This window comes from Protobothrops mucrosquamatus, unplaced genomic scaffold (genome assembly GCF_001527695.2).
Source record: "Protobothrops mucrosquamatus isolate PMUCROS unplaced genomic scaffold, P.Mucros_1.0 scaffold_69, whole genome shotgun sequence".
Classification (NCBI taxonomy): domain Eukaryota; kingdom Metazoa; phylum Chordata; class Lepidosauria; order Squamata; family Viperidae; genus Protobothrops; species Protobothrops mucrosquamatus.
In genome coordinates, this window is record NW_015386145.1 from 876,558 (window position 1) to 902,227 (window position 25,670).

The 25,670-nt window shown below is 35.0% G+C and overlaps 1 protein-coding gene across 1 annotated transcript in view; it reads left to right on the plus strand.

Moving 5' to 3' along the window:
* Positions 1-23,932, plus strand: part of STK3 (serine/threonine kinase 3) — a 69,283-nt gene extending 45,351 nt beyond the window's left edge. The window contains exons 7-11 of the mRNA XM_029283636.1: positions 1,013-1,150; positions 3,421-3,546; positions 13,303-13,326; positions 19,879-20,059; positions 23,252-23,932. Of these exons, the coding sequence (XP_029139469.1) occupies positions 1,013-1,150; positions 3,421-3,546; positions 13,303-13,326; positions 19,879-20,059; positions 23,252-23,463 (681 nt within the window). The 3' untranslated portion in view covers positions 23,464-23,932. The remainder of the gene's footprint in view (positions 1-1,012; positions 1,151-3,420; positions 3,547-13,302; positions 13,327-19,878; positions 20,060-23,251) is intronic.
* Positions 23,933-25,670: the final 1,738 nt, after the last annotated feature.

Consider the following 25,670-nt stretch of genomic DNA (forward strand, 5'->3'; position numbering starts at 1 on the left):
TATTATCATCCTAAGCATGGCACAGGGAAGAAACTCAAACCTTACCATTCTAGATAATGGAATAAGGTCTGGAGCTATTGAAAGGCAGATTCAGATTAAATACTAGAAGAAACTTTCAAACAATAACATTAGAACCAAAGATTTATCAGGGATGCTTTCACCTGGATTCCTGCACTGGGCAGATGGTTAAATTCAGTAGTTTAAATTATATTTTTCAACAATATCATTCCCAAATAGCTATCAGAACATCTTGAAAGGCTACAATCTTTTTTATTATATATGTATGTCATAGCTTATGTGGCAAAATTTATACTGAGTCAGTTTGTCATAGAGAAGTGTTAATTATTATATAGACCAAGCTTATTTTATGATGCCAATGCTATAAAAATGGTATTTAAGACAACTTTTTCTTATGGACTTCTGAAAGCTATTACAAGTTTCCTTTGTTAAGTTGAAGATAATGTGGTAATTTACTGAATCTGAATTCAAAAACTGGTAATTGTCAAGGTTAGAAGCGAAAACATATCTTCAGTATTCTTTAACATTTAGACCAGTAAAAAATTAATTTGGAGATACAAACATTTAAAGAGAATAAATTGTATCATTTTTGCTTAAGTCAAGGTATCCTTCTGTATAACTGTTAAAAAAAATAGTTATAGCAGAGATTAATCCTTTTACATGTGGTGAAGAACTTAGTATCTATGACATATTCAAGAAAAATAAATATTAGAATATTTGAACTGACTTGGAGAAATGATATGACACACGGTGTAATTTCAATGTGTAAAATGTTAATGGATGCTTTTTTTTTTTTTTTTTTTGCAAAAATGTAGTTACCATCATTTCCACAATTCTAGTGAGATCTAGCATTGTACTATCTGCACCGAATGTAGGTAGTAAGGGAAGCTGGGTCCTGAAGCACTTCTTACTTCTATTATTGAAATAGTGACTGTCTTGTTTATTTATTTATTTATTTAATAAATAAATATATCTCCCCCCCCCCCTTTTCCAGGCAATTTTTATGATTCCCACAAATCCCCCTCCAACATTCCGGAAGCCAGAGCTTTGGTCTGATGAATTCACTGACTTTGTGAAGAAATGTTTAGTGAAAAATCCTGAGCAAAGAGCTACTGCAACTCACCTTCTACAGGTCAGTACTGTATGCAGTTATTTTTTTAAAAGTAGCCATCAGCCTGGGAAAGTTTGCATGTGTGCTCAATAAGATGAAAATCTCCCTGTTTACCCCCACTGAATTACTTTTTCTCTACTTAATAGCTGACAGAAAATTGTTCAGAGTTTCCCCATGAGTAATAGGGGTTCACTGTAATTAGTTTCTTGAACTGCTTGGTAAGCAAGAAAAGGAAGATCTCTTAGCAAGTGGTTGATTCTTTCAGAAAAGCAGATCTGAGGAATCTTTTTGATTTGCCCGGAGTTCTCCACCTACTTATATGGTATTCAAACATGTTTGTTTTGAACATGTTACATTTACAGTAATGCTATCTCTGCAGTCAGTATTACTGTAGTCAATAGTCAGTGCAGTTTCCTGCTCCAAACAGTATTTTTTTAAACAATTTTCACTAGCCAGAACATTTGGATATGAATTATCCAACCCTTTTCATTCTCATTGTTTCTTCTTTTCATCCTTCCTTTTTGCCTGTGTCACCCTTTCTTTTTAGTTTATATTTTTTATATTGCATAATAAACAGATATTTGGTCTTCGTGCTAATTTTTATTTGTATATTTTATCTAGTTATAATACTTTTAAGACTTTGCTCTGTAATCTTTTTCTTTTGGGAAAGTTAAGAAATGATTTCAAAAGCCCCTCATTTTTGGTGATTTTTTTTTTTTTGGTCAAGTATAGCCCTGGTAGCAATTATAATGTTACAGAAGAATGTAATTGTTATACAGAAATGTTATCTATATCAGAGTTCCCCAATCGTTCAGGTGGCCTGGAGCGGTGAGGGAGTGGGGAAAGAAGGGATGGTTTTGTGTGTGCAGGTGAACGCATGTGCGTGAGCATGAACATCTATTGTGCGAGTAGGGCTGTGAGAGCCCTCAATAATGCGTGCGCAAGTGGGGCCATGAATGCCTGTGATGCTCGCATGAATGGGTCCATGATGCGACGATGCTCACACGAGTTGGACTGTAAACACCCGTGACTCTCACAGCAATGCTCGCATGAGTGGGGCTGTGAATGCCCGCAATGCTCGTGGCGTCATTCGTGTGAGTGGGGCTTTGCGCGTGCCTGCACGCACACACGTGCACAGACCAACCATTCACACGGCCCAGTGGCCAATAGCCCATAGCCCGGTAGTGGGCCATGCCCCACAGGCTGGGCACCTGTGATCTATATAACAGTTCTTTGTTATAATGGATGTGTGCATTAAGTGGAAAATCAACAAAAAAACATTTAGAAAAAGAAAAGCAGTCTCTGGACAGTACAGGAACAAAAAGAGCATAATTTTACTGTTGTTAAACTTGGGCAAGTTCATTTTTCCTAACTGATGTCATGGCCCCTATTACACAGCAACATTTAATTTGGCAATCACAAAGTATTGACTATATAATATGAGCGAAAAAGACCACTTTCCATATTGTATATCCACAACTGAAAAGAAGCTTGTATCTCTGGAACTCATGCACAGTCTTGTGGGAGGGTATCAGTGCTGTGTGCAGGAAATGAGTAATGATTTTTAGGGTAGGTATCCTGTGAAACTCCAGATGTTGCTGAGCTTCAGTTTTCAACATCCTTCACCACCAACTGTTCCTAGGGGTGTGTTCTAGTAAGGGCCAAATTCACAGTACTGATAGAGAGGATGGGCGTCTTTTTAAACAGGAGTATAAGTTGTCTTTAAATAAATTTGTTTTTGTTGTATTTCAACTGCCCATCCTGATGATTTTAATTTTGCTTCATTTATATTTCATCATTGCCAATCACTCAGTGATTTGTATTCTGTTGGAATACAGGTTTCTCATGCTATAGTGGCTGCTCTGCTTATGACTGCTAATTTGCTCTGTCAGCTTGTTAAAATGAATTAAAATGATATAACTGAATGCATTATAAAGTTTATTTTTCTATGTCAGGCTATCTTCTATTTGTTTATTTACCAGTTAATTCACATTTCCTTTGGACAATTATATCCTTAACTGTAAAGCAGTTGTGTTTTGTTGTAACATTCTTCTCATGGTTGCTGTTTACCTAAACAAACAAAAAGGAAAATCCTATTTAGTTGTAAAGCAGTTAAACAGATCATATGCTCTCTTATTCCAGATTTTAATTGCTGTCCAAAGGGAAATGCTCTCTCCTGCTGGTCTGTGAAGTTGATTGGCATGTTGTTCTAACATGTTACTTTATTTATACTGTGAATACAGATTGTCTGTAGGCTCCATGTTGTATAACCGTATGCGTTTATTTTCTAGCATCCTTTTATTAAAAATGCCAAGCAAGTCTCAATTCTGAGAGACCTGATTACTGAAGCTATGGAAATTAAGACCAAAAAGCATGAAGAACAACAGAGGGAACTGGAAGAAGAGGATGAAAACTCGGTGTGTGAAAATTTAATTAAGTTTTCAAATTACTTTTGGCCTGTTAAATTATCAACATATTTAAGTAATATAGTTCTGATTGAGAAGGATGCTATATCACTTATTTTTTTTTCTGAGTTTCCTTCCTCCTTGACAATCCCCAGTTCAAAAAGCAGTTTGTGACAAAAATGTTTTCTTGATTTTTAAAATTGATATGTTTGTGTTTGTGTGTGTAGAATTTAAGTAGCACATGAACAACGATTTTCAGTTCCTTTTTTAAAAAACATTGTTACCAATTTGTTAGCTGATCCTTGAATGTATGGGAGAACACATTCTATGGGAACATCTGCTAAAAGAGTTGAATGAATGCAAAGATCCAAAGTGCCCTCTCTCTAAATAGGGCTATGTTTTGCCACACGTCAAATTATAGAGTTCTGTTTCCATAGTGTTCATCCATGTAGCTCAATAATGATAGGGGTTCACAGGAATCTTTCATGAAATACTTGGGGAGAAGGTTATATAGTTAGTTCTTAGGACCACAATTGGGATCAGAATTTCTGTTGCTCAGCTGTTAAGTGTGTCAGATCTGATTTTTGTAACCTTTTTTGCCACAGTTATTAAGTAAAGCACTGCGATTGTTAAATGAGTCATGCATTTGTTAAGCAAATCTGGCTTCCTCTCATTGATTTTGCTTGTTGGAAGCTGGCTAGGAAGGTAGCAAATAGCGATCCCCTGATCCAGGATGCTGTAACTATAATAAATACAGGCTGCTTTCCTAGCACCCAAATTTTGATTGCAGAACTGTGGGGATGCTGAGTCATTTGTAAATGTAAAGCCTGGTCATAAGTCACTTTTCTCAGTGCCTTTGTAATTTTGAATGGTCTCTGTACGAATGGTTGTAAGTTCAAGATCTGAGTACATTAGGACTAGAATTTCTAGGAAAAATAATAATAAAAGTGTACAAGCTTTTAGTGACTAATTAGACATTCTAATAATTCTGATACGGTTAATTTTGTGCATTTTCTTTCTTTCTTTCTTTCTTTCTTTCTTTCTTTCTTTCTTTCTTTCTTTCTTTCTTTCTTTCTTTCTTTCTTTCTTTCTTTCTTTTATTTTAAAAGAACATTTTTAGGAACATGTTAGAAACAAAATAACATTGCCAGATACAAACATCAGGTTGAATATATGTTAGGTGTAATGGAATATATCATTAATTTATATCTGGTGGCTTAACCAAGATATTTACACTATGTTTTTTTACAATAAGATGCTGATTTAGCAAGACACAACTCAAAATATTTGCATTAGAAAATTAGTTTAATTTTGCTATCTACCTACAGAGTACTAACAATCTTCCCTTCTACCTGATGAAGATTTCTCAATAATATGAAAAGCAGCGTAATTATCAAAGGTGAAAGGTGTGGCATTATGTTGGCCTGCATGCGTTGATAAAATAAAATTTCTTATTCTAATCTCTCTTACTAGACATGTAACAAGCGGTAACTTTTACAAATTGGTTAGAAAGTTATTAAAATTAGTTCTGACTTAAATACTTTTAGAGACACGCATATAACAAAAAGACCCTTAAATTAATATTATTTTTCAACTTGTAAATAAATTTAGGATACATTTCCTTACTGTTCCTTGGACTTCATAAAAACACAGCATCCCTGTTACTAATTAAAGCAGGCTTCTGTGTGTGCCTCAAAGGAGATGCTCTTGATTTAAGGAGTGAATTAATTAAAAATGATTCTTAAAATCTAAGAGTCTAAGTGACTCTTAAAGACTCTGAAACATGGCACAGGATCTAATTTCTTGAGCGACTGTCTATCTCCTATAGTATCTGTCTGTCCAATTCAATCTGACAGGGTTGATGTGCTCTGAATTCTTTCAACTAAGCAATGTCATCTATTGGGATCCTGATATCATGCTGTCCTTTGTTGTGGTGGCTGTTGTCTGGAATTAAGTTCCCTCTGAAGTCCGAATGGTCCCCACCCTGTTGGTATTTCAAAAGGGCGTGAAGATTTGGCTTTTTGCCCAGGTCTTTGGTGAGGATAAGTGAAGTCTCCTAGGCTGTTTTCTTTGGTATTCTCCCATCTCTGTCTTTCCCATGTTTCTTGTTTTTTATTGTCTTTTTAAAATATTTTAAGTCATTTATAAATTGCTCAGGGTTGCTGGATGTCGGGTGACACATACAATTTAGTATATTTAATTTACTTTATTTACATAAGCAATTCTTATAATTTTTGAAGTGTAGATGTTTATTAAAGTAAAATGGCTATACTAATTAAAAATAATCATTTTGAAAGCTTGAATAAAATACTTGTAGTGTTTGAATCTCTCATAATCAAGTACCAGTTTCTTTCCATTTAAAGCTAAGCTGGATACAATCCCNAACTGATCTGATGAGGATATGTTCTGGCAAATTGATATATTTTAATAGGAGCTGTAGTAATTGTATAGATTTTATGTATTTTTGAAGTGTGATGAAAATTTGATTCTGATGTTGGGCAGCTGTATTATGAAAATATAAAGGAATTTGTTGCCTGGCAGCCTTCAAAAACATGTCAAAATATTTTTCTATGGATCATTTGTCAAATTAATAATAATCAAAAATTACTGGATCATATAAATTATTTTTATGTAAATTATCAGAGTATTACTTAAAACACTTCAAGTTAATAAATTCAGGTTATACATTTTTATAATATTTGACAAAAAAAATTACAGTGATCTTTTCAGTGTAGTATACTTTCTGCCATGTGAGTGATTTCTACAACTTTATGTCCCTAAATAGCAAACACTATTAAAAGCAACATCAACAACTGAGGGAGTTAAAAAAAATAGAGAACTTAAAAAAATTAAGTTTCTCCTCTGGGACAATAGAAATGCTTCTAACATGTAAAGTAGCTGATTGATACATGGTCCTTAGTGTAGTTTTATTGGAATCATTAGAAATAATGTATGCATTACTGAAATAATCAATAATTGGATTCTTTTAGAGTCTGCTGGTTTAATTCTTCTACATTATGCAGTCTTGTATATATATTCATATAGCTGCTAAGGAAGTTTATTGAAATGCTGTAGTAACTATGTTTGCATTATTTTTTAATGACAGTGATTTGTGTTGAACAAGGTTTTTGTTCTTATACTGTACAAGTTTCAAAAGTTGAACATTGCAATCTACTCAACTGTCTTTGCTGCCCTCTAGTGCACATTTTCTCGCTTAGTTTTCATAATTGCAAGGATACAAAGAAATAGTTAAATTTCTCTGAGAGTTGTTCAGAAAAGGCTTGCTCTGTTCTAATAAAATGTATCTAGTACAAATGGTACCCTAGAAGGTGAATTGCATTTAACAGTGTAACTTTAAAACTAAAAAAATACAAATAAATTAAGAGAAAAAATCATTGATAAAATCAAGAATTAAATTTCAGCAACAAAATTTATTCAATTTCTATAGCTGTCCATCTCAAACAAGTGACTCTGGGCAGTGAACAGTCATAAAACAATTAAAAACAGTTAAAACATAGTATAAAATTAAATATAAATGGAAGCTGAGAAAACATGTCATCATAAATGTCAACATAGCCAGGAAACAAGGCCTTTCATACTTTTGGAGCCTTACAAAAAAGAGTTAGGGTCATCCTGAACTGGACCAAATTAGATGGGGAGAAACCACTTAAAACTGAACAAAGGTGAAGCCAATCTCGTTCCATAAAGAGAACGTTTCTTAATCCAGGTAATTCCACAGGATAATTTCTGTACCAAACTGATTTTTTCCTGGTGCTAGCTATGTAGGAGAGTTTATGTAGCTGTAGCTAAACTCTTTTTAAGTTTAATAAGAAAGAAATACTGTTTTTATTTGCCCTTAGAAAGAAATTAGAAGCCAGTATGGTTAGTGAAAGATAGAGAATGCTTATTACCCTTTTTAAATTACTCTCAGTCTCTAATCCCTCTTAAGGCACACTTTTCTCATGGAGTACAGTGCAGTTTTGCACATGGGAATTAGTAAAGACCCGGATCTTACTTTCTTGATGCAGCTAGTATGTTACAGATAGGCCTTGGTTATCAACTGCCTCATTTAGCAATTGTTTGAAGTTACGACAGTTGAACAGTTGTGACTAATTCTTGTATTGATGACTGTTGCAGTGTCTCACAATAATGTGATTTCCCCATTTCAATGCTTCAGAAATGACGCACATTTATAACTGGTGTGCAGCCATGTGTTTGTCATTTGCATCCTTCTCAACTGGCTTCTGGCAAGCAGAATTAATGGAGTACGCTGAAGAGCTATCACAAGTTGTGGTCACATGACGTCTTAACAGCTGCAGTGATTCACTTAATGACTGAATGGGAAGTGAAGTCATATGCACATTGCAGTCATGTCATATACATGTGCAGCAATAACATTGCTGGTCCCAGTTGTGGCCACTAAGTAAAGATTACCTGTAATGAAGATTGTCTGATTTTCCTGGATCAGTGTTTGAACCATTGGTGAGCGAACTATTACTAAAAAGAAGGAAATGGTTTATATGTTTAGACCAGTCCTGGTATCAATTCAGCACACATAATTCATTTTTGCTTGGATTGAGATTTAGATTCTTACCTGGGTTTCTGCTGCTTTCTCTCAAATTGAAAGCAGTATTACATTGTCATCACCACCAAACTCCCTCTTTGGGACATGTGTGTGAGGCCACAATGCAAATAAAAAAAAAAAGAGAGAGAGAGAGAGAGAGAGAGAGAGAGAGAGAGAGAGAGAGAGAGAGAGAAGTGTTTATCTTGCAGTACTGCTTTCATCAGACATTTCATATGATCTCACCGTGTATGCTGCTGCCTGGATACACTTCTTTCTTATGTCTAGACAGTGATTGAGGTCTTCTAACTGGTTAAAAAAAGAAATACCATGTTTTCTGTAAACATTTCTTAAGAAAATCTGTAAAACTGTCCCTCTCCCTCCCCCCCCCAGTAGATGTTAAAAGATGTAAAGAAGATGCTAAACAATCGAAAAATTCTCTAGGTCAAGGGTGTGCCAGTTCTGTTTGGTTGCCATTATGTACCTCTGTTCTTTGAATGTCACGTTGGAAACTGCACAGTAAGGAACACTGTATTTTTTTAAATGCAGTTTTGTGTCTATAAATAATAGAGGATTTAGCAAATGTATATGATAATAAATAGTATAATTTTTGAGAAAATGATACATAGTTTATGCTATTTGTTGTTTATCACTGAATGTATGTATAACATTGATATGTTGCTAATTAGATTGCCATTTGCTATTTAAAAGTATCCAGTATATTCTCATACATTCATAAAACAAAACTTTGTTTTAGCGAGCAACCTATTGTTCTTCTGTTTGGATATTTTCATAACTCAGCAAAAAAACCCATAAAATTAGAGCTTGGCATGTTATGAAAAGATTTATTAAATGCAATCCATTAAACTTCCTAAATATTAAATAGAATTTTTAGAATTAGTCATCATTTATTTATTTGTCAAATAAACATGGTTGTACTTATGTGAGCATATTCTTCAGTAGATAGAATTTAATCTACCACATGTATGTGGTGAAGTTTGAGAGAAAAAAAAGCTTTTGCAGTTAAATAACAATAATTCATTACAATTTTATCTCTAATTTAATTTAGAGGAACTTTAAGGAAGTGTATTAATGTTTTAAGATAATTTCTTGCAAACTAGTGGAGACTTCTCATAATCTGAAAATTCCAGGTTTATTAAAGCTTCTTTTTATGAAGGAAGTATTTTGGATTTTAATCACTTTCTTCATTTCTTGTTGAAAATGGTACATTAGAAGTGTACCATTGAATCAAATTCCAATTAATTATATAAAATAGTTTGACATATTTACATATGGCATTTTATAAAATAATTAAAAGAAATAAAAAATTCTACTTTCTTTAGAAAATGTTCCATAAAGACAGAGGGTGACATGCAATATTATAGCAATGAATTTTGGAAATGATGATTAAGACTAGAAAAGAGAATGAACAGAAAATGTGGGTTAAAAAAACATTCATAAGAGAAATAGCAAACACAGAAAAATCATGACTTTTTATTCTAGGAAAAAAATGAATTGAAGGCAGAAAATATTAGCAAAAAACAGAAGAAATGTATAGGTATTTGGAATACTCAAGAAGATGTAAACCGTACCTTCTTGACTTCAAATAGCTGGAGTCTCAAATGAAAATTTTGAACATCTAGAAAATAAAATTAATGGAAATGATTTCTCAATTAACAGGTTGCCAGTGTTCAAATTATATATGAATTCAAATTGATTTCACATTTGGAGTCAGTGGCTGACATTCAAAAAGAAGTTAATTGTTCAGTTAATGAAACTTCAGAATTAGAATTTTAAGGTTACATGCAACTAACATTATATTATAAATAAACTACAAATCTTTTTCAGGGATGCTTCCATTCATTTAAAAAAAACCTATTTTGTCAGTGCAAATATTTTGTACAGATGCAATTCTGATCCAGAGTTTTAGATTATGTTAATTAAATAACTATAAATATGAATGAGGTAAAATGTTCTTGATACTCTTCAGTGTGAAAAATGAGATGTTTCAGCTAATAAATATGATTGTATACACATATAGACAGACATCACACCTCTGTGTGTAAAATGAAATTTAAATGCTTTATAAGTACGTCATGCATAGAATTGCAGTTCTAGGTGTCTGTTTTAAAAGAAGTATCATTCGTTATATGTTATTTGGTTTATCTTTTATTTTAAAATGCAGTAATTTTATGACTCCCTCTAAGGCACTTGGATTATTTATTGGATTGTATCCAGTTGAAACCTTACATAGAAAAATCTTCTGCTCATGTGAAGTAAAGCATTCAGTTTTTGCTGCTTTAGCTTACTTATTATGACGTGTCCCAAACAGCACAATACACTGTTCAAATATAGTTCCCGGTGCTTGGAAGCAACTCTTTGGAAGCAGCTAGTTGCGTTATATAGACAGAATTCTTTGAAATAAATATCTTCTCTTACATAGGTATGTCTACCGCCACCTCAAAGTTATCACTGGATATAATCCAATGTATGAAAATAAAAGCAGTATTTATATCTCATTAGGACAGGGAAAAAGAAGAAGAAAAAGCAGGGCTTAAGAGGGAAAACAGTGTTGAAGAGGGAAAAAATTCCGTAAAAGACCAGTGTCATTCTATTTTTAAGCAGGATTTGTCTTACCCTCATAAATGATAATTTAAAATATTCTATGGGTATCATCTGACATAGTATTTCCTAAGATGATTCCTCCTTGTCTCCGAGAACTAAAGAATGTTTCTCATGATGGGATTCATGGCATTCATTAATATTTGATTCTTTTCTATCAGTTATTGAAACATGTAGGGAATTTTGTAAACTTGCTGATGTCAGAATAGGTTTTGGAAGCATACTTGGTTGATCTCATTTGACTGCCAAAGCAAACTGAAGTCAGGAATTTTCTTTTTAGTTGACTCATCTAAAATTAGACACTTACTTGAAAGGTTTTATACAAGCAGCTCTTCTACATTCTGATGTTTTTTTTGTGGATAGTAGAATATGCCCTTGTAAAAGCACTTAAGGCATAGAACAGCATGTTAGTCCTTAAATAGCTTAGATTTTGTGCATATCCTCTACATCTGACTTCAGAAAGAGAGTAGGATTTCCTAATAATGTTTTCAAATGCTTCTATTCCATATGGGTTTTATGATTCATGATCTGGATTATCATCAGTTCTCTGTTTTACATTCTTGGCACATTACTGCCACTGATTGGAAATGCTTTTGTATTCTTTGCTGGAATTAACTCAGTTCCACAGTCCTGAAGCATCTGCTCAGCAGATACTTTTCTACAAAGCATCAGCAAGTTTTCTTCTTGCCCCTTTTATCATGACTTTAACAAATGCTTTGTATACAAATGAGAGAAGTTGCCTTGCCAGTTGAGATGGATTTTTGAAAAAAAAAAAGTTTAAATTTACAGAGTACTTGTCCACTATAATCTTATGGCTATTCCATAGGAGAAAAAAAGAAAAGAAAAAAGAAAAAAAAAATCATGGAGAAAGTTCCAGATTCAGTCCTTAATAGTGTTTGGTTCAAAGACTCTGAAGCAGTAGAGCTGGAAAATTTAATTGCCCGAGGTCCTGGAATGCTAATAAATGGAATCATACTAATGACCCCATAATATGATTTAAAACAGATTTGTATATCAGTTTTCCATGTTTTTTAGTTTCTGCTATGGCTTTGTAGAAATATATGCTTTAGTGTTACTAAAGGATGTTTCCAAAGATGCTTTGGATTAACTTGGTACAGTGAGCAATAAAATGAGCACAAACTGGACTGGACCCAGTCTTACTCAGTGGTGTTGATCCATTAAAATAAATGAGAGAATAGTTTCATATTAGCAAGTGTTAATTGATTCAGGTAGGTCTTTAGGTATGAGTAAAAATGGTTCAATTTCAAAAATAAAATTATTTTTTGGAAGGAAAAAAATCAAGTTTTTGTTATCCTTATTATATCCTGCCAAACCTTTAAAACTCTTGGCAGCTTACAAAACTTTCTTTGTTACCTTCTGGGAGGAAGCTTTGTGGTATCCAAAGCAGAGCATCCAGATTCAGTCACAGTTTTGTTCCATACAGTATTAACCTTGTGAACTCTCAAGCTTCCTCCTTCCGTTATGTATTCAAGATGGACAGTGATTAATATTTATATGTTACTTATATGTAAGGGTGTAGGTCTATACATATGTTGTATATAGTATGTTTAAATGTGTGTTATGTATGTGTACACTTTGAGAGCAAGCAACTAAATTTAAGTCTTAGGCCAGTGATGGCGAACCTTTTAGAGACCGAGTGCCCAAACTGCAACCCAAAACCCACATATGCATCATCGGGTGCTGGGTGGGTGTGGCCCATTGGCTGGATGTGGCCAATTGGGTGTGGCCCATTGGCTGGGCATGGCTGCGGTGGTAACGGCAGACTGGGTGGGACTAAAAAGTTCAATCAATCAATTCCAACTTTGCAAGATCTTTTTTTTTCCTGCGAGAAGTTGAAATTGACTGATTGATTGAACCTTTTTTTTTTTTTTGCACATGGCAGCGGAGGCCTAAAGCGAAAAGGTTTTATAAAACCCAGCTGAAGGCCTAGGACTGGGGCGATGGCCCACGTGCCCACAGAGAGGGCTCTGAGTGCCGCCTCTGGCACCCGTACCATAGGTTCGCCACCACTGTCTTAGGCATTTCAGTATGTTATATTCAGTGAGATTTATTATTTGTTTTTATTACTATTTAATGAAAAATAATTAAAATAACATATTACCTCTTCAGTTTCTAAGACTGCCCACACATCAAGCAACTCTGCCTAGCTTATAAGATTAAAAACATCAACATAAGAAAGAACACCCCTCCCCCCCAAATTTACAAGGAACAGAATCTTAAACTATTTATTCCAGCATATTACATTGAAAGGTGAGGGGGGGGGGAGGCTTGCAAAGTATCTTCATATGAATAATACATTCCTTCCCAAAGTATTTGGGGAATGGTGGCCTGTAGAAAGACTTTGTGTGGCTGTTATGAGAAAAGGACACAGCTTGAGAAAATTCCTTGAACATCTGGTGCTGGCCCTTCTAGGGAATGTCTCTACTGCTTTTGGGTGTGTTTTCCTTGCAGCAATATGTTTTATAAAGTACTCTTTCAAATACTTTGCAATGCCCTGGTCTTCTCAAGGCCAGTGTTCTTAACATCAGCATGTTTTTGAAGGTAATTTCTTTTTTTGTTTGCAGGATGAAGATGAGCTCGATTCCCACTGGTACCACTTCTGATGTAGACTATCACGGCCATGTTACTCCCGGTGTTCATGTTACTCACTGTCACGAGTCTGGTACTAACTTGTATTGTCGTGGTACGATCTTAGCCTAAACCCCTGGTACCATTATTTGTCACTACTACTACTACTACTACTTCTTCTACTTCTACCTTGGTACTTTTCATGCAAAGTAAAAAGAATGTAAAAGAAACATTCTAAATGCTTTTTATTTCAGCCATGTAAGCAGTGAATACTCACTTTAATTAAATTAAATGTTAGAATCAAGACCAGTACATCTCGGCTAATACAGCTACTAACTACATTTATGTGATTTGTACAAATTTAGATTAATCTGCATATTAAATTTTTAAAATTTTCCCTGGCAACTGCTTTCCAATGGTTTGTTCACTTGAGCTACCAAAACAAAACAATGAAATCCACCAATATGTGGATTTCTTCTGGAAGGCAGTTCAAGTTCCCTACATTTCCATCCTTGGAATTGTAATTCCTTTGTGTGCTTTATGTTGTGTTATGGAAATCTATGTTTTCAACTGTTAGTGTTTTATTCAAGCTGGTAATGCAGCAATTTAGCGTAGAATAAATGAAAAAATGACAACGTGTGCTACAATTATAGAATGCTTTAAATTAAGGTCATTTTAAATGTATGCATACAATGCGGTACATCATTCAGCTATTATCCCATTTTGGGTAAATTTAACTACACATATAATCTTATAACCAAAAGTTATAATTGAATAATAATAAGTATGTTTGGAAACACTCTTGAATAATACCTTTTAGTTGTTTGAGTTGATTTAATTGTCTGCAGGATTCTATTTTTTGTTAAACATGCTTCTTGTCTTCAGTCTACCTTAATATATAGTATCTTCAATTATTCATTGGAAATTTCTGAATGAATTTGCTTAGGTTAAAAGAAGATTAGAAGATTTTAGATGCTGAATTGAGCAATAATTTCTTGTGACACATTTCATTCTTTTGATTAATGTGTGGAGCATTATTCTGCTGGGATTCAGGTGGAAATGGATGGCTTGCTTCTCAAAAGTATAAATTGCAGCAGAATTATCCTATCTGATAATTGTCTTACCATATGTCTGATGAAGCACATGTGATAAAATTGCTCTTATATAAACTGTTAGAATAAACCCATTAAGTTTTATATACAATATTAAAATTAGATAAAGTTTAAAACCTAGCCTTTTCAAAACGTGTTTTGTGAAATGCATAACGGTAGACGGCAACTAGACCCACAGCTGTATTAATTTTTCACAGTATGCCAGGGATTTTTATCTTCATCAAAAGATAACTTAGGTAGTCCTTGACTTAGCAACGAAAGGTCACTAAGCCCCTGCACAGTACCCTGACTTGTGCCATTCCCCACCCCAGTGTGTTTCCCCAACCCACAAGCATCTCTTGCATTCCCCATACACATTTTTCAATTTGTGCTGCTCTGTGTGCCTCCTTTGACCAGTGTGGCACCTCTGGTGCACCCCCACATATTTTGCCCCTCCAAGGTGCCTTTCCCAACCCATGCAGTACCTCTTGGGCATCCCCACTTACTCTTCTCAACCCATGCCATCCCTCTGTGCACCGCCCCTGAACTGCATGGCACCTCAACTGTCCCAGCACTGTCCCATGCATTCTTTGTGCACCCCCAACCTACTCAACCCATGTAGCACCTCTTGTGCACCTCCATGTACCATTCTTGACCTGTACCCTCCACACAGTGTCGCACATTCCCCCACCCAACAGAGCCACTTGCCTTCTGGCTTTGGACTTCTTGCTGGCTTCCGTGCCAACTTTCTCCCTGTAAGCTTCCCATAAGCAAACTAAATAGGGAAGTCAGCAGAAATTTGAGTTCGAAATCACTCCTGTTCCAATTCCTGTTTTGTCCACCTGTGGTTATTCTAAATACTACTATAATTCTACCTTAATACATTTATTAAAAGAAACTGGTTTGTTTGTTTTACTGTAATTTTAGTTTGAAAGCAGAGATTCTTAATAGAATTATTGTATTATTGCTATTATTGCTATTATTGTAATAGGGCTGTAAATTTTTGATCTATTTCTTCCAAATGTAAGTCGCTGAAAGTGACTTTTGAGTTGGGGATTAATTCTGATAATATATTTTTCTCCAAAATTCAGCCAAAGTAGTAATGAGCCAATTCTGAAAATGATTATGAGACTCCGAATGTCAGATATCATCCTTTAATGTGAAACTTAAACATTTTATGAACATTTAATTAAGGGATTTCATGTACTTCTGTTATATAGTATTGTAATATATATATATATATATATAAAGGAATTTCAAGAATTGGCATTACTTCCTCTTCCTATAGCGAATTTTTGTTTAATCATCAGTAATAGCTTGAAAAATTGAGAAATAATATGCACCTGCTATTTCTACAAGAACGCAGGATTATTTTTCCTTATGAAGGAAAATGTATTTAGAATCACAGTTTTGCCTTCAGTACTTTGATGTATAGTTGGATGATTTTAAGAATATCTTAGGTCAGGGGTGTCAAACTCAATTTCACTGAGGGCCGCATCAGCATTGCGGTTGCCCTTGGGGGCCAGGTGGGTGTGGCCAGAGTTGGTGCAGCCTACTGGGTGGGCATGGCCAGTTCTACGTCATTCGCGTCAATGGTGCCTGTGGGGGCCTGGGCAGGAGTGGGACAGATCTGAGGGTCTCTGGCAGAAGGGGGTGGGACTGGGGCAAGTGCCAAGGCATGGTCCACCGGGGCAAGTGCCAAGATGGCCACCACAAAATTGTACATTGGTTCCCGGCTGGCCTGGGCCAGGGCCAAGGCAGCGGGGGCCGTTCCCTCACTGTTTCCAGGATGGCTTCACAGGCCACATGAAATCACTTCGCGGGCCGCATCCGGCCGCCGGGCCTTGTGTTTGACATGTCTGTCTTAGGTCTTAAAGAGCCAGATAAGGTGTTATTTTCCTTTGGACAATTACATAATTATTAATTTTTAAAACCATGAATTATATGATAAAATAACTTTTTATAAAAATTAATTTAGCATTATTCATAAGTAAAAATTTCCTTGAGTTTTAACTTACTGTCAGGTCAACAAGGTGGTGCCACTTGCTGAATAGAAAGGAATTACATTTCAATTTAACTTCAGTGCATAAATTGGTTATCAGTTGCTTATAGTTCACTTATTTGTATACTGCTTTAATTAAAACATGATTTTGTGTGGTTCTGTTCTAATTGTCTTCTACCTGGTTGTACTGTCACTGTAACATGTTATCTTAATTTCTAGTAAAAATGCATTAATACTTTTAAAATTAATTAATGTTAACTTTCAGCCAGCACAATCACTTTGAACTCTTTGGTTTCTCTTCATATTTTGACTATTTTCTTATTTTCAAAACAGGAAACGCTACATCACCACAAGCTCAACGACCTTCATTTATGGACTATTTTGATAAACAGGATTCCAAAAATAAGGCCAATGAAAACTGCAACCAGAATATACACGAATCTTATCACATATCGAAGAATGTTTTCCCCGATAACTGGAAAGTTCCCCAGGATGGTGACTTTGATTTTGTAAGTTCTTATGTACAGTTTGCTTTCCTAATGTTGATGGATGTTATGTGAATATTGTTGATTTAATATTTCTGCAGGATACAAGTATATACTTCCATCTTTTTCTTTGTGGTTGGGAATTATGTGAACATGCTGTATATCTTCAGCACACATTACATTATGCACTGTGTTAAACATACAGTAATAGCATATATTCATATGGAATATTGCTTTCTGTAATAGGAGACTTAAATCTTCAAATAGAAGTAGCCTGGTCTTTCTCTTTGGTTTCCTGTCTCTAAACTGATAATCTCATACATTTGGGACTAAGTGTAATACTTTATTCCCATATTCTCTAAAATACAGTTCCTATGTACAGTATGTGTGTTTAGAATCATTTCTTCCTACACTGGAGGAAAGCCTGTTTCAGTCCAAAGATTTTAAACTTGGAATCAGGAAACAATTTTTGAATTACTATGAAATATTAGAAAGTCCTTGAAATTATTTCATGTGCAGAAAACAGAAGAAAGATATTTGGAGATGCCTTCATTGTAATTATCTTACTTTATCCCCTAATTATTGTAGGACTTCTGGAGAAGTATGGAAATTGTATTGCAGAATAAATTGTCATTTTTTAAAAATAGTTTCCATTCCTAAAAGCCTTTGCTGAGTAAAAGATCTTTATAATGTTGAAAGACACAATTGAATACAGTCTATTGTTTAACGTGCAGCTCTGAACTGGAAAATACAGTTGACAAATAATTAAAATTTACAGTACAATTTTTAAACCAGACATTATAGTATTATTTCTCCTCCTTATATCCTAGCTGTTTCTTTCTTTCCCTCACTGAAGAAATTAATGTATCTAACCTCTCATTAGGAAGTTAGGATATTTGTGAATATTCAGTGTTGGCAACTTGGCAACTGACTCATATTTATGATGGTTGCAGTGTCCCGGGGTCATGTGATCAACTTTTGCAAACTTCTGATAAGCAAAGTCAATGGGGAAGCCAGATTCACTTAACAACTGTGTTACTAATTTAACAGCAGCTGTGATTCACTTAATAACGGTGGCAAGAAAGGTCGTAGAGTGGGGCAAAATTCACTTAACTGTCTTGCTTAGCAACAGAAATTTTGGGCTCAATTGTGATCAGAAGTAAAGGACTATCTAATGTTTTTTCTTATACAGTTCTAAAGCTGAAGCAATCATGTTCTGTAAAATCAGTTTAGTATATGTTGTTTTATTTGAAGTTGGGTTTTGTGTATTTTTTAAAGCCTTGCATGTATCCTATGGACAATTTATTATTTGTATTTCTATTATTGTTTTGACAATAGATCCAAGATAGTTATAAAACAGGCATTAGCTAGAAAAAGATGTAATAATGCAAGTTATTCATATTTGCATCATTGTTTTAATAATGGATCTAAGACATAAAACCTGCATTAGCTAGAAGTGATCTAATAGCTAATAAACTAGCTATTAAAAATTTCATCAGCACTAATGTAATTAATTATTTTAACTGTATCTATGCGATGTGTTTCTTTTTTCTTTTTAGTTAGGTTAAGTAAAAAGCTAGAAAAGGCAAATGTATTTTACATTAGTGCCTGTGGGGAGAAAATGTTTCTTTGCTAAACACTATATAGATATGATCTCATATTGTTTCATATTAAATAATGAGCATGTAGATCACATGTCATCATTTTACTGTTTAAACAGATATATTTTGGTGGATCATTTTTTCTATTTTTGGTAGAAAGTCATCTGTTACAAGGGATAGAATTTTGGAGTGACTTCCAAGTACATATTAAACATATTAAAATACAATTACTGTAAAATGATGACATTGTAAATAGGATGTGCTTAATCTGTGCTAGATCTTTCCAGGATTATTTTAAATCTTGGAATTATCATGGCATCATCTGCTGTTACTATTATAGATTATTAGTTTTATATAAGTGAGTTGATTACGTTTCTGATTAACATATTGATTGGGATAATCATTTTAGTTCAATAATAATTTCAATCTCTGCTCTACAAAATATGTATGCAGGAGGGAATGGCAGAAAAAATGTTTTCTGTGTTTTGTATTTATAAATTAGAAGCTATATATAGGCATTCTATCTTTTAATCCTGCTCCCCTTCTTTCCAGATTTTCTTTGAAATAGTGTTGGTAGAAAATAGTCAGCATTAGTGTACATCTTTTCTCCAAGCTAGTGTAGAAAGAAGGTGGTTGGCAAATAAAATTTGGCTGTTGCAGCATCAACACAACAAGCAAGACCCCCTCAGGTGCATAGGGTGACGGGGGTCACCCTATGCACCTGAGGGCAGAACAAGAAGTAATGTATGGAAACTTACCAAGGAGAAATCCAATTTATACCTAAATTTCCTGACAGTTAGAACAATTAATCAGTGGAATGGCTTGCGGCCAGAAGTTGTGGGTGATTTTAAGAAGAGATTGGACTTCCATTTGTCTGGAATGGCATAGAGCAGGCACGTCAAACTCGTGACATTGCGCGACATATCGGGACTTTTTCCCCATTGCCAACAATGGGGTGGGCGCGGTTTCGGCATGACACATCCGGCCCACATGCCGGCAATTTGACATGCCTGGCATAGAGTCTCCTGCTTGAGCAGGAGATTGGACTGGTAAACCTCCAAGGTCCTTTCCCTGTTATTCTGTATTCTGTAATTTGTATAGCTTGGATCCATCTCAGACCAGTTGTCTCTGGGCAGCAAACAATATTGCAGTTATCAAAACCAGAAAAACATTAAAACTTTAGCTGATTTAGGGCTTGACAGTCCCAAGGACAGGCTCTGATTCCGCGTTCATCAGGTAGAGGTAGAGGAGGATGACAGTTCATGTAGCTTCATGAACTGTGGCTGAGAATCTGCTAGCTTTTCCTCTTTAGTTTCAGAGTCCAGAGGAACCATTCCAATGAAAGAGGAGAGAACTCCTCCATTTTCATATATGAATGTCTTTTCCATCATANACCATGGTGAAGACTACATCTGATAGTGCCGGTACAATGAGGGCCACAAGTACAATGAGTGACAGTGCTCAGACCATGATTGAACATAACAGCACCATGCTAGAATCGGATTTGGGGACCATGGTAATAAACAGTGATGATGATGATGATGATGAAGAAGATGAAGATGGAACCATGAAAAGTACGTTTCATTTTTCTTCGTAAAAGAAACATTCTAAATGCTTTTTATTTCAGCCATGTAAGCAGTGAATACTCACTTTAATTAAATTAAATGTTAGAATCAAGACCAGTACATCTCGGCTAATACAGCTACTAACTATATTTATGTGATTTGTACAAATTTAGATTAATCTGCATATTAAATTTTTAAAATTTTCCCTGGCAACTGCTTTCCAATGGTTTGTTCACTTGAGCTACCAAAACAAAACAATGAAATCCACCAATATGTGGATTTCTTCTGGAAGGCAGTTCAAGTTCCCTACATTTCCATCCTTGGAATTGTAATTCCTTTGTGTGCTTTATGTTGTGTTATGGAAATCTGTGTTTTCAACTGTTAGTGTTTTATTCAAGCTGGTAATGCAGCAATTTAGCGTAGAATAAATGGAAAAATGACAACGTGTGCTACAATTATAGAATGCTTTAAAAGTTTAAATTAAGGTCATTTTAAATGTATACATACAATGCGGTACATCATTCAGCTATTATCCCATTTTGGATAAATTTAACTACACATATAATCTTATAACCAAAAGTTATAATTGAATAATAATAAGTATGTTTGGAAACACTCTTGAATAATACCTTTTAGTTGTTTGAGTTGATTTAATTGTCTGCAGGATTCTATTTTTTGTTAAACATGCTTCTTGTCTTCAGTCTACCTTAATATCTTCAATTATTCATTGGAAATTTCTGAATGAATTTGCTTAGGTTAAAAGAAGATTAGAAGATTTTAGATGCTGAATTAAGCAATAATTTCTTGTGACACATTTCATTCTTTTGATTAATGTGTGGAGCATTATTCTGCTGGGATTCAGGTGGAAATGGATGGCTTGCTTCTCAAAAGTATAAATTGCAGCAGAATTATCCTATCTGATAATTGTCTTACCATATGTCTGATGAAGCACATGTGATAAAATTGCTCTTATATAAACTGTTAGAATAAACCCATTAAGTTTTATATACAATATTAAAATTAGATAAAGTTTAAAACCTAGCCTTTTCAAAACGTGTTTTGTGAAATGCATAATGGTAGACGGCAACTAGACCCACAGCTGTATTAATTTTTCACAGTATGCCAGGGATTTTTATCTTCATCAAAAGATAACTTAGGTAGTCCTTGACTTAGCAACGAAAGGTCACTAAGCCTCTGCACAGTACCCTGACTTGTGCCATTCCCCACCCCAGTGTGTTTCCCCAACCCACAAGCATCTCTTGCATTCCCCATGCACATTTTTCAATTTGTGCTGCCCTGTGTGCCTCCTTTGACCAGTGTGGCACCTCTCATGCACCCCCACATATTTTGCTCCTCCAAGGTGCCTTTCCCAACCCATGCAGTACCTCTTGGGGATCCCCACTTACTCTTCTCAACCCATGCCATCCCTCTGTGCACCGCCCCTGAACTGCATGGCATCTCAACTGTCCCAGCACTGTCCCATGCATTCTTTGTGCACCCCCAACCTACTCAACCCATGTAGCACTTCTTGTGCACCTCCATGTACCATTCTTGACCTATACCCTCCACACAGTGTCACACAGAGCCCAACAGAGCCACTTGCCTTCTGGCTTTGGACTTCTTGCTGGCTTCCGTGCCAACTTTGTTGTTGGCACGGAAACTAAATAGGGAAGTCAGCAGAAATTTGAGTTCGAAATCACTCCTGTTCCAATTCCTGTTTTGTCCACCTGTGGTTATTCTAAATACTACTATAATTCTACCTTAATACATTTATTAAAAGAAACTGGTTTGTTTGCTTTACTGTAATTTTAGTTTGAAAGCAGAGATTCTTAATAGAATTATTGTATTATTGCTATTATTGCAATTATTGTAATAGGGCTGTAAATTTTTGATCTATTTCTTCCAAATGTAAGTCACTGAAAGTGACTTTTGAGTTGGGGATTAATTCTGATAATATATTTTTCTCCAAAATTCAGCCAAAGTAGTAATGAGCCAATTCTGAAAATGATTATGAGACTCTGAATGTCAGATATCATCCTTTAATGTGAAACTTAAACATTTTATGAACATTTAATTAAGGGATTTCATGTACTTCTGTTGTATTACTTCCTCTTCCTATAGCGAATTTGTGTTTAATCATCAGTAATAGCTTGAAAAATTGAGAAATAATATGCACCTGCTATTTCTACAAGAACATAGGATTATTTTTCCTTATGAAGGAAAATGTATTTAGAATCACAGTTTTGCCTTCAGTACTTTGATGTATAGTTGGATGATTTTAAGAATATCTTAGGTCAGGGGTGTCAAACTCAATTTCACGGAGGGTCGCATCAGCATTGCGGTTGCCCTTGGGGGGCCAGGTGGGTGTGGCCAGAGTGGGTGCAGCCTACTGGGTGGGCGTGGATGGAGTGGATGTGGCCTACTGGGTGGGCGTGGCCAGTTCTACATCATTCGCGTCAACGGTCCCTGTGGGGGCCTGGGCAGGAGTGGGACAGATCTGAGGGTCTCTGGCAGAAGGGGGTGGGACTGGGGCAAGTGCCAAGGCATGGTTCACCGGGGCAGGTGCCAAGATGGCCACCACAAAATTATACATTGGCTCCCGGCTGGCCTGGGCCAGGGCCAAGGCAGCGGGGGCCATTCCCTCACTGTTTCCAGGATGGCTTCGCAGGCCACATGAAACCACTTCGCGGGTTGCATCCGGCCAGCAGGCCTTGTGTTTGACATGTCTGTCTTAGGTCTTAAAGAGCCAGATAAGGTGTTATTTTCCTTTGGACAATTACATAATTATTAATTTTTAAAACCATGAATTATATGATAAAATAACTTTTTATAAAAAATAATTTAGCATTATTCATAAGTAAAAATTTCCTTGAGTTTTAACTTACTGTCAGGTCAACAAGGTGGTCCCACTTGCTGAATAGAAAGGAATTACATTTCAATTTAACTTCAGTGCAAAATTGGTTATCAGTTGCTTATAGTTCACTTATTTGTATACTGCTTTAATTAAAACATGATTTTGTGTGGTTCTGTTCTAATTGTCTTCTACCTGGTTGTACTGTCACTGTAACATGTTATCTTAATTTCTAGTAAAAATGCATTAATACTTTTAAAATTAATTAATGTTAACTTTCAGCCAGCACAATCACTTTGAACTCTTTGGTTTCTCTTCATATTTTGACTATTTTCTTATTTTCAAAACAGGAAATGCTACATCACCACAAGCTCAGCGACCTTCATTTATGGACTATTTTGATAAACAGGATTCCAAAAATAAGGCCAATGAAAACTGCAACCAGAATATACACGAATCTTATCACATATCGAAGAACGTTTTCCCTGATAACTGGAAAGTTCCCCAGGATGGTGACTTTGATTTTGTAAGTTCTTATGTACAGTTTGCTTTCCTAATGTGAATATTGTGAATATTGTTGATTTAATATTTCTGCAGGATACAAGTATATACTTCCATCTTTTTCTTTCTGGTTGGGAATTATGTGAACATGCTGTATATCTTCAGCACATATTACATTATGCACTGTGTTAAACATACAGTAATAGCATATATTCATATGGAATATTGCTTTCTGTAATAGGAGACTTAAATCTTCAAATAGAAGTAGCCTGGTCTTTCTCTTTGGTTTCCTGTCTCTAAACTGATAATCTCATACATTTGGGACTAAGTGTAATACTTTATTCCCATATTCTCTAAAATACAGTTCCTATGTACAGTATGTGTGTTTAGAATCATTTCTTCCTACACTGGAGGAAAGCCTGTTTCAGTCCAAAGATTTTAAACTTGGAATCAGGAAACAATTTTTGAATTACTATGAAATATTAGAAAGTCCTTGAAATTATTTCATGTGCAGAAAACAGAAGAAAGATATTTGGAGATGCCTTCATTGTAATTATCTTACTTTATCCCCTAATTATTATAGGACTTCTGGAGAAGTATGGAAATTGTATTGCAGAATAAATTGTCATTTTTTAAAAATAGTTTCCATTCCTAAAGGCCTTTGCTGAGTTAAAGATCTTTATAATGTTGAAAGACACAATTGAATACAGTCTATTGTTTAACATGCAGCTCTGAACTGGAAAATACAGTTGACAAATAATTAAAATTTACAGTACAATTTTTAAACCAGACATTATAGTATTATTTCTCCTCCTTATATCCTAGCTGTTTCTTTCTTTCCCTCACTGAAGAAATTAATGTATCTAACCTCTCATTAGGAAGTTAGGATATTTGTGAATATTCAGTGTTGGCAACTTGGCAACTGACTCATATTTATGATGGTTGCAGTGTCCCGGGGTCATGTGATTAACTTTTGCAAACTTCTGATAAGCAAAGTCAATGGGGAAGCCAGATTCACTTAACAACTGTGTTACTAATTTAACAGCAGCTGTGATTCACTTAATAACTGTGGCAAGAAAGGTCGTAGAGTGGGGCAAAATTCACTTAACTGTCTTGCTTAGCAACAGAAACTTTGGGCTCAATTGTGATCAGAAGTAAAGGACTATCTAATGTTTTTTCTTATACAGTTCTAAAGCTGAAGCAATCATGTTCTGTAAAATCAGTTTAGTATATGTTGTTTTATTTGAAGTTGGGTTTTGTGTATTTTTTAAAGCCTTGTATGTATCCTATGGACAATTTATTATTTGTATTTCTATTATTGTTTTGACAATAGATCCAAGATAGTTTATAAAGCAGGCATTAGCTAGAAAAAGATGTAATAATGCAAGTTATTCATATTTGCATCATTGTTTTAATAATGGATCTAAGACATAAAACCTGCATTAGCTAGAAGTGATCTAATAGCTAATAAACTAGCTATTAAAAATTTCATCAGCACTAATGTAATTAATTATTTTAACTGTATCTATGCGATATGTTTCTTTTTTCTTTTTAGTTAGGTTAAGTAAAAAGCTAGAAAAGGCAAATGTATTTTACATTAGTGCCTGTGGGGAGAAAATGTTTCTTTGCTAAACACTATATAGATATGATCTCATATTGTTTCATATTAAATAATGAGCATGTAGATCACATGTCATCATTTTACTGTTTAAACAGATATATTTTGGTGGATCATTTTTTCTATTTTTGGTAGAAAGTCATCTGTTACAAGGGATAGAATTTTGGAGTGACTCCAAGTACATATTAAACATATTAAAATACAATTACTGTAAAATGATGACATTGTAAATAGGATGTGCTTAATCTGTGCTAGATCTTTCCAGGATTATTTTAAATCTTGGAATTATTATGGCATCATCTGCTGTTACTATTATAGATTATTAGTTTTATATAAGTGAGTTGATTACATTTCTGATTAACATATTGATTGGGATAATCATTTTAGTTCAATAATAATTTCAATCTCTGCTCTACAAAATATGTATGCAGGAGGGAATGGCAGAAAAAATGTTCTCCAGCACTGGAGATGGAGGATCCACCCATGGGTAGTAGACTGTATTCCTGCCCAATCAGATTAAGTCAGCCAAAGTTGCCACGCCCGTCCTGGACCCTAGAATCCAGTCTTGACTTAATCTTGCCCATGGACGGACGTGTAACTCTGGCTCTTAGGCAGGTATAGTCTGGACTTTGGGTGAATCCTCCACCTTT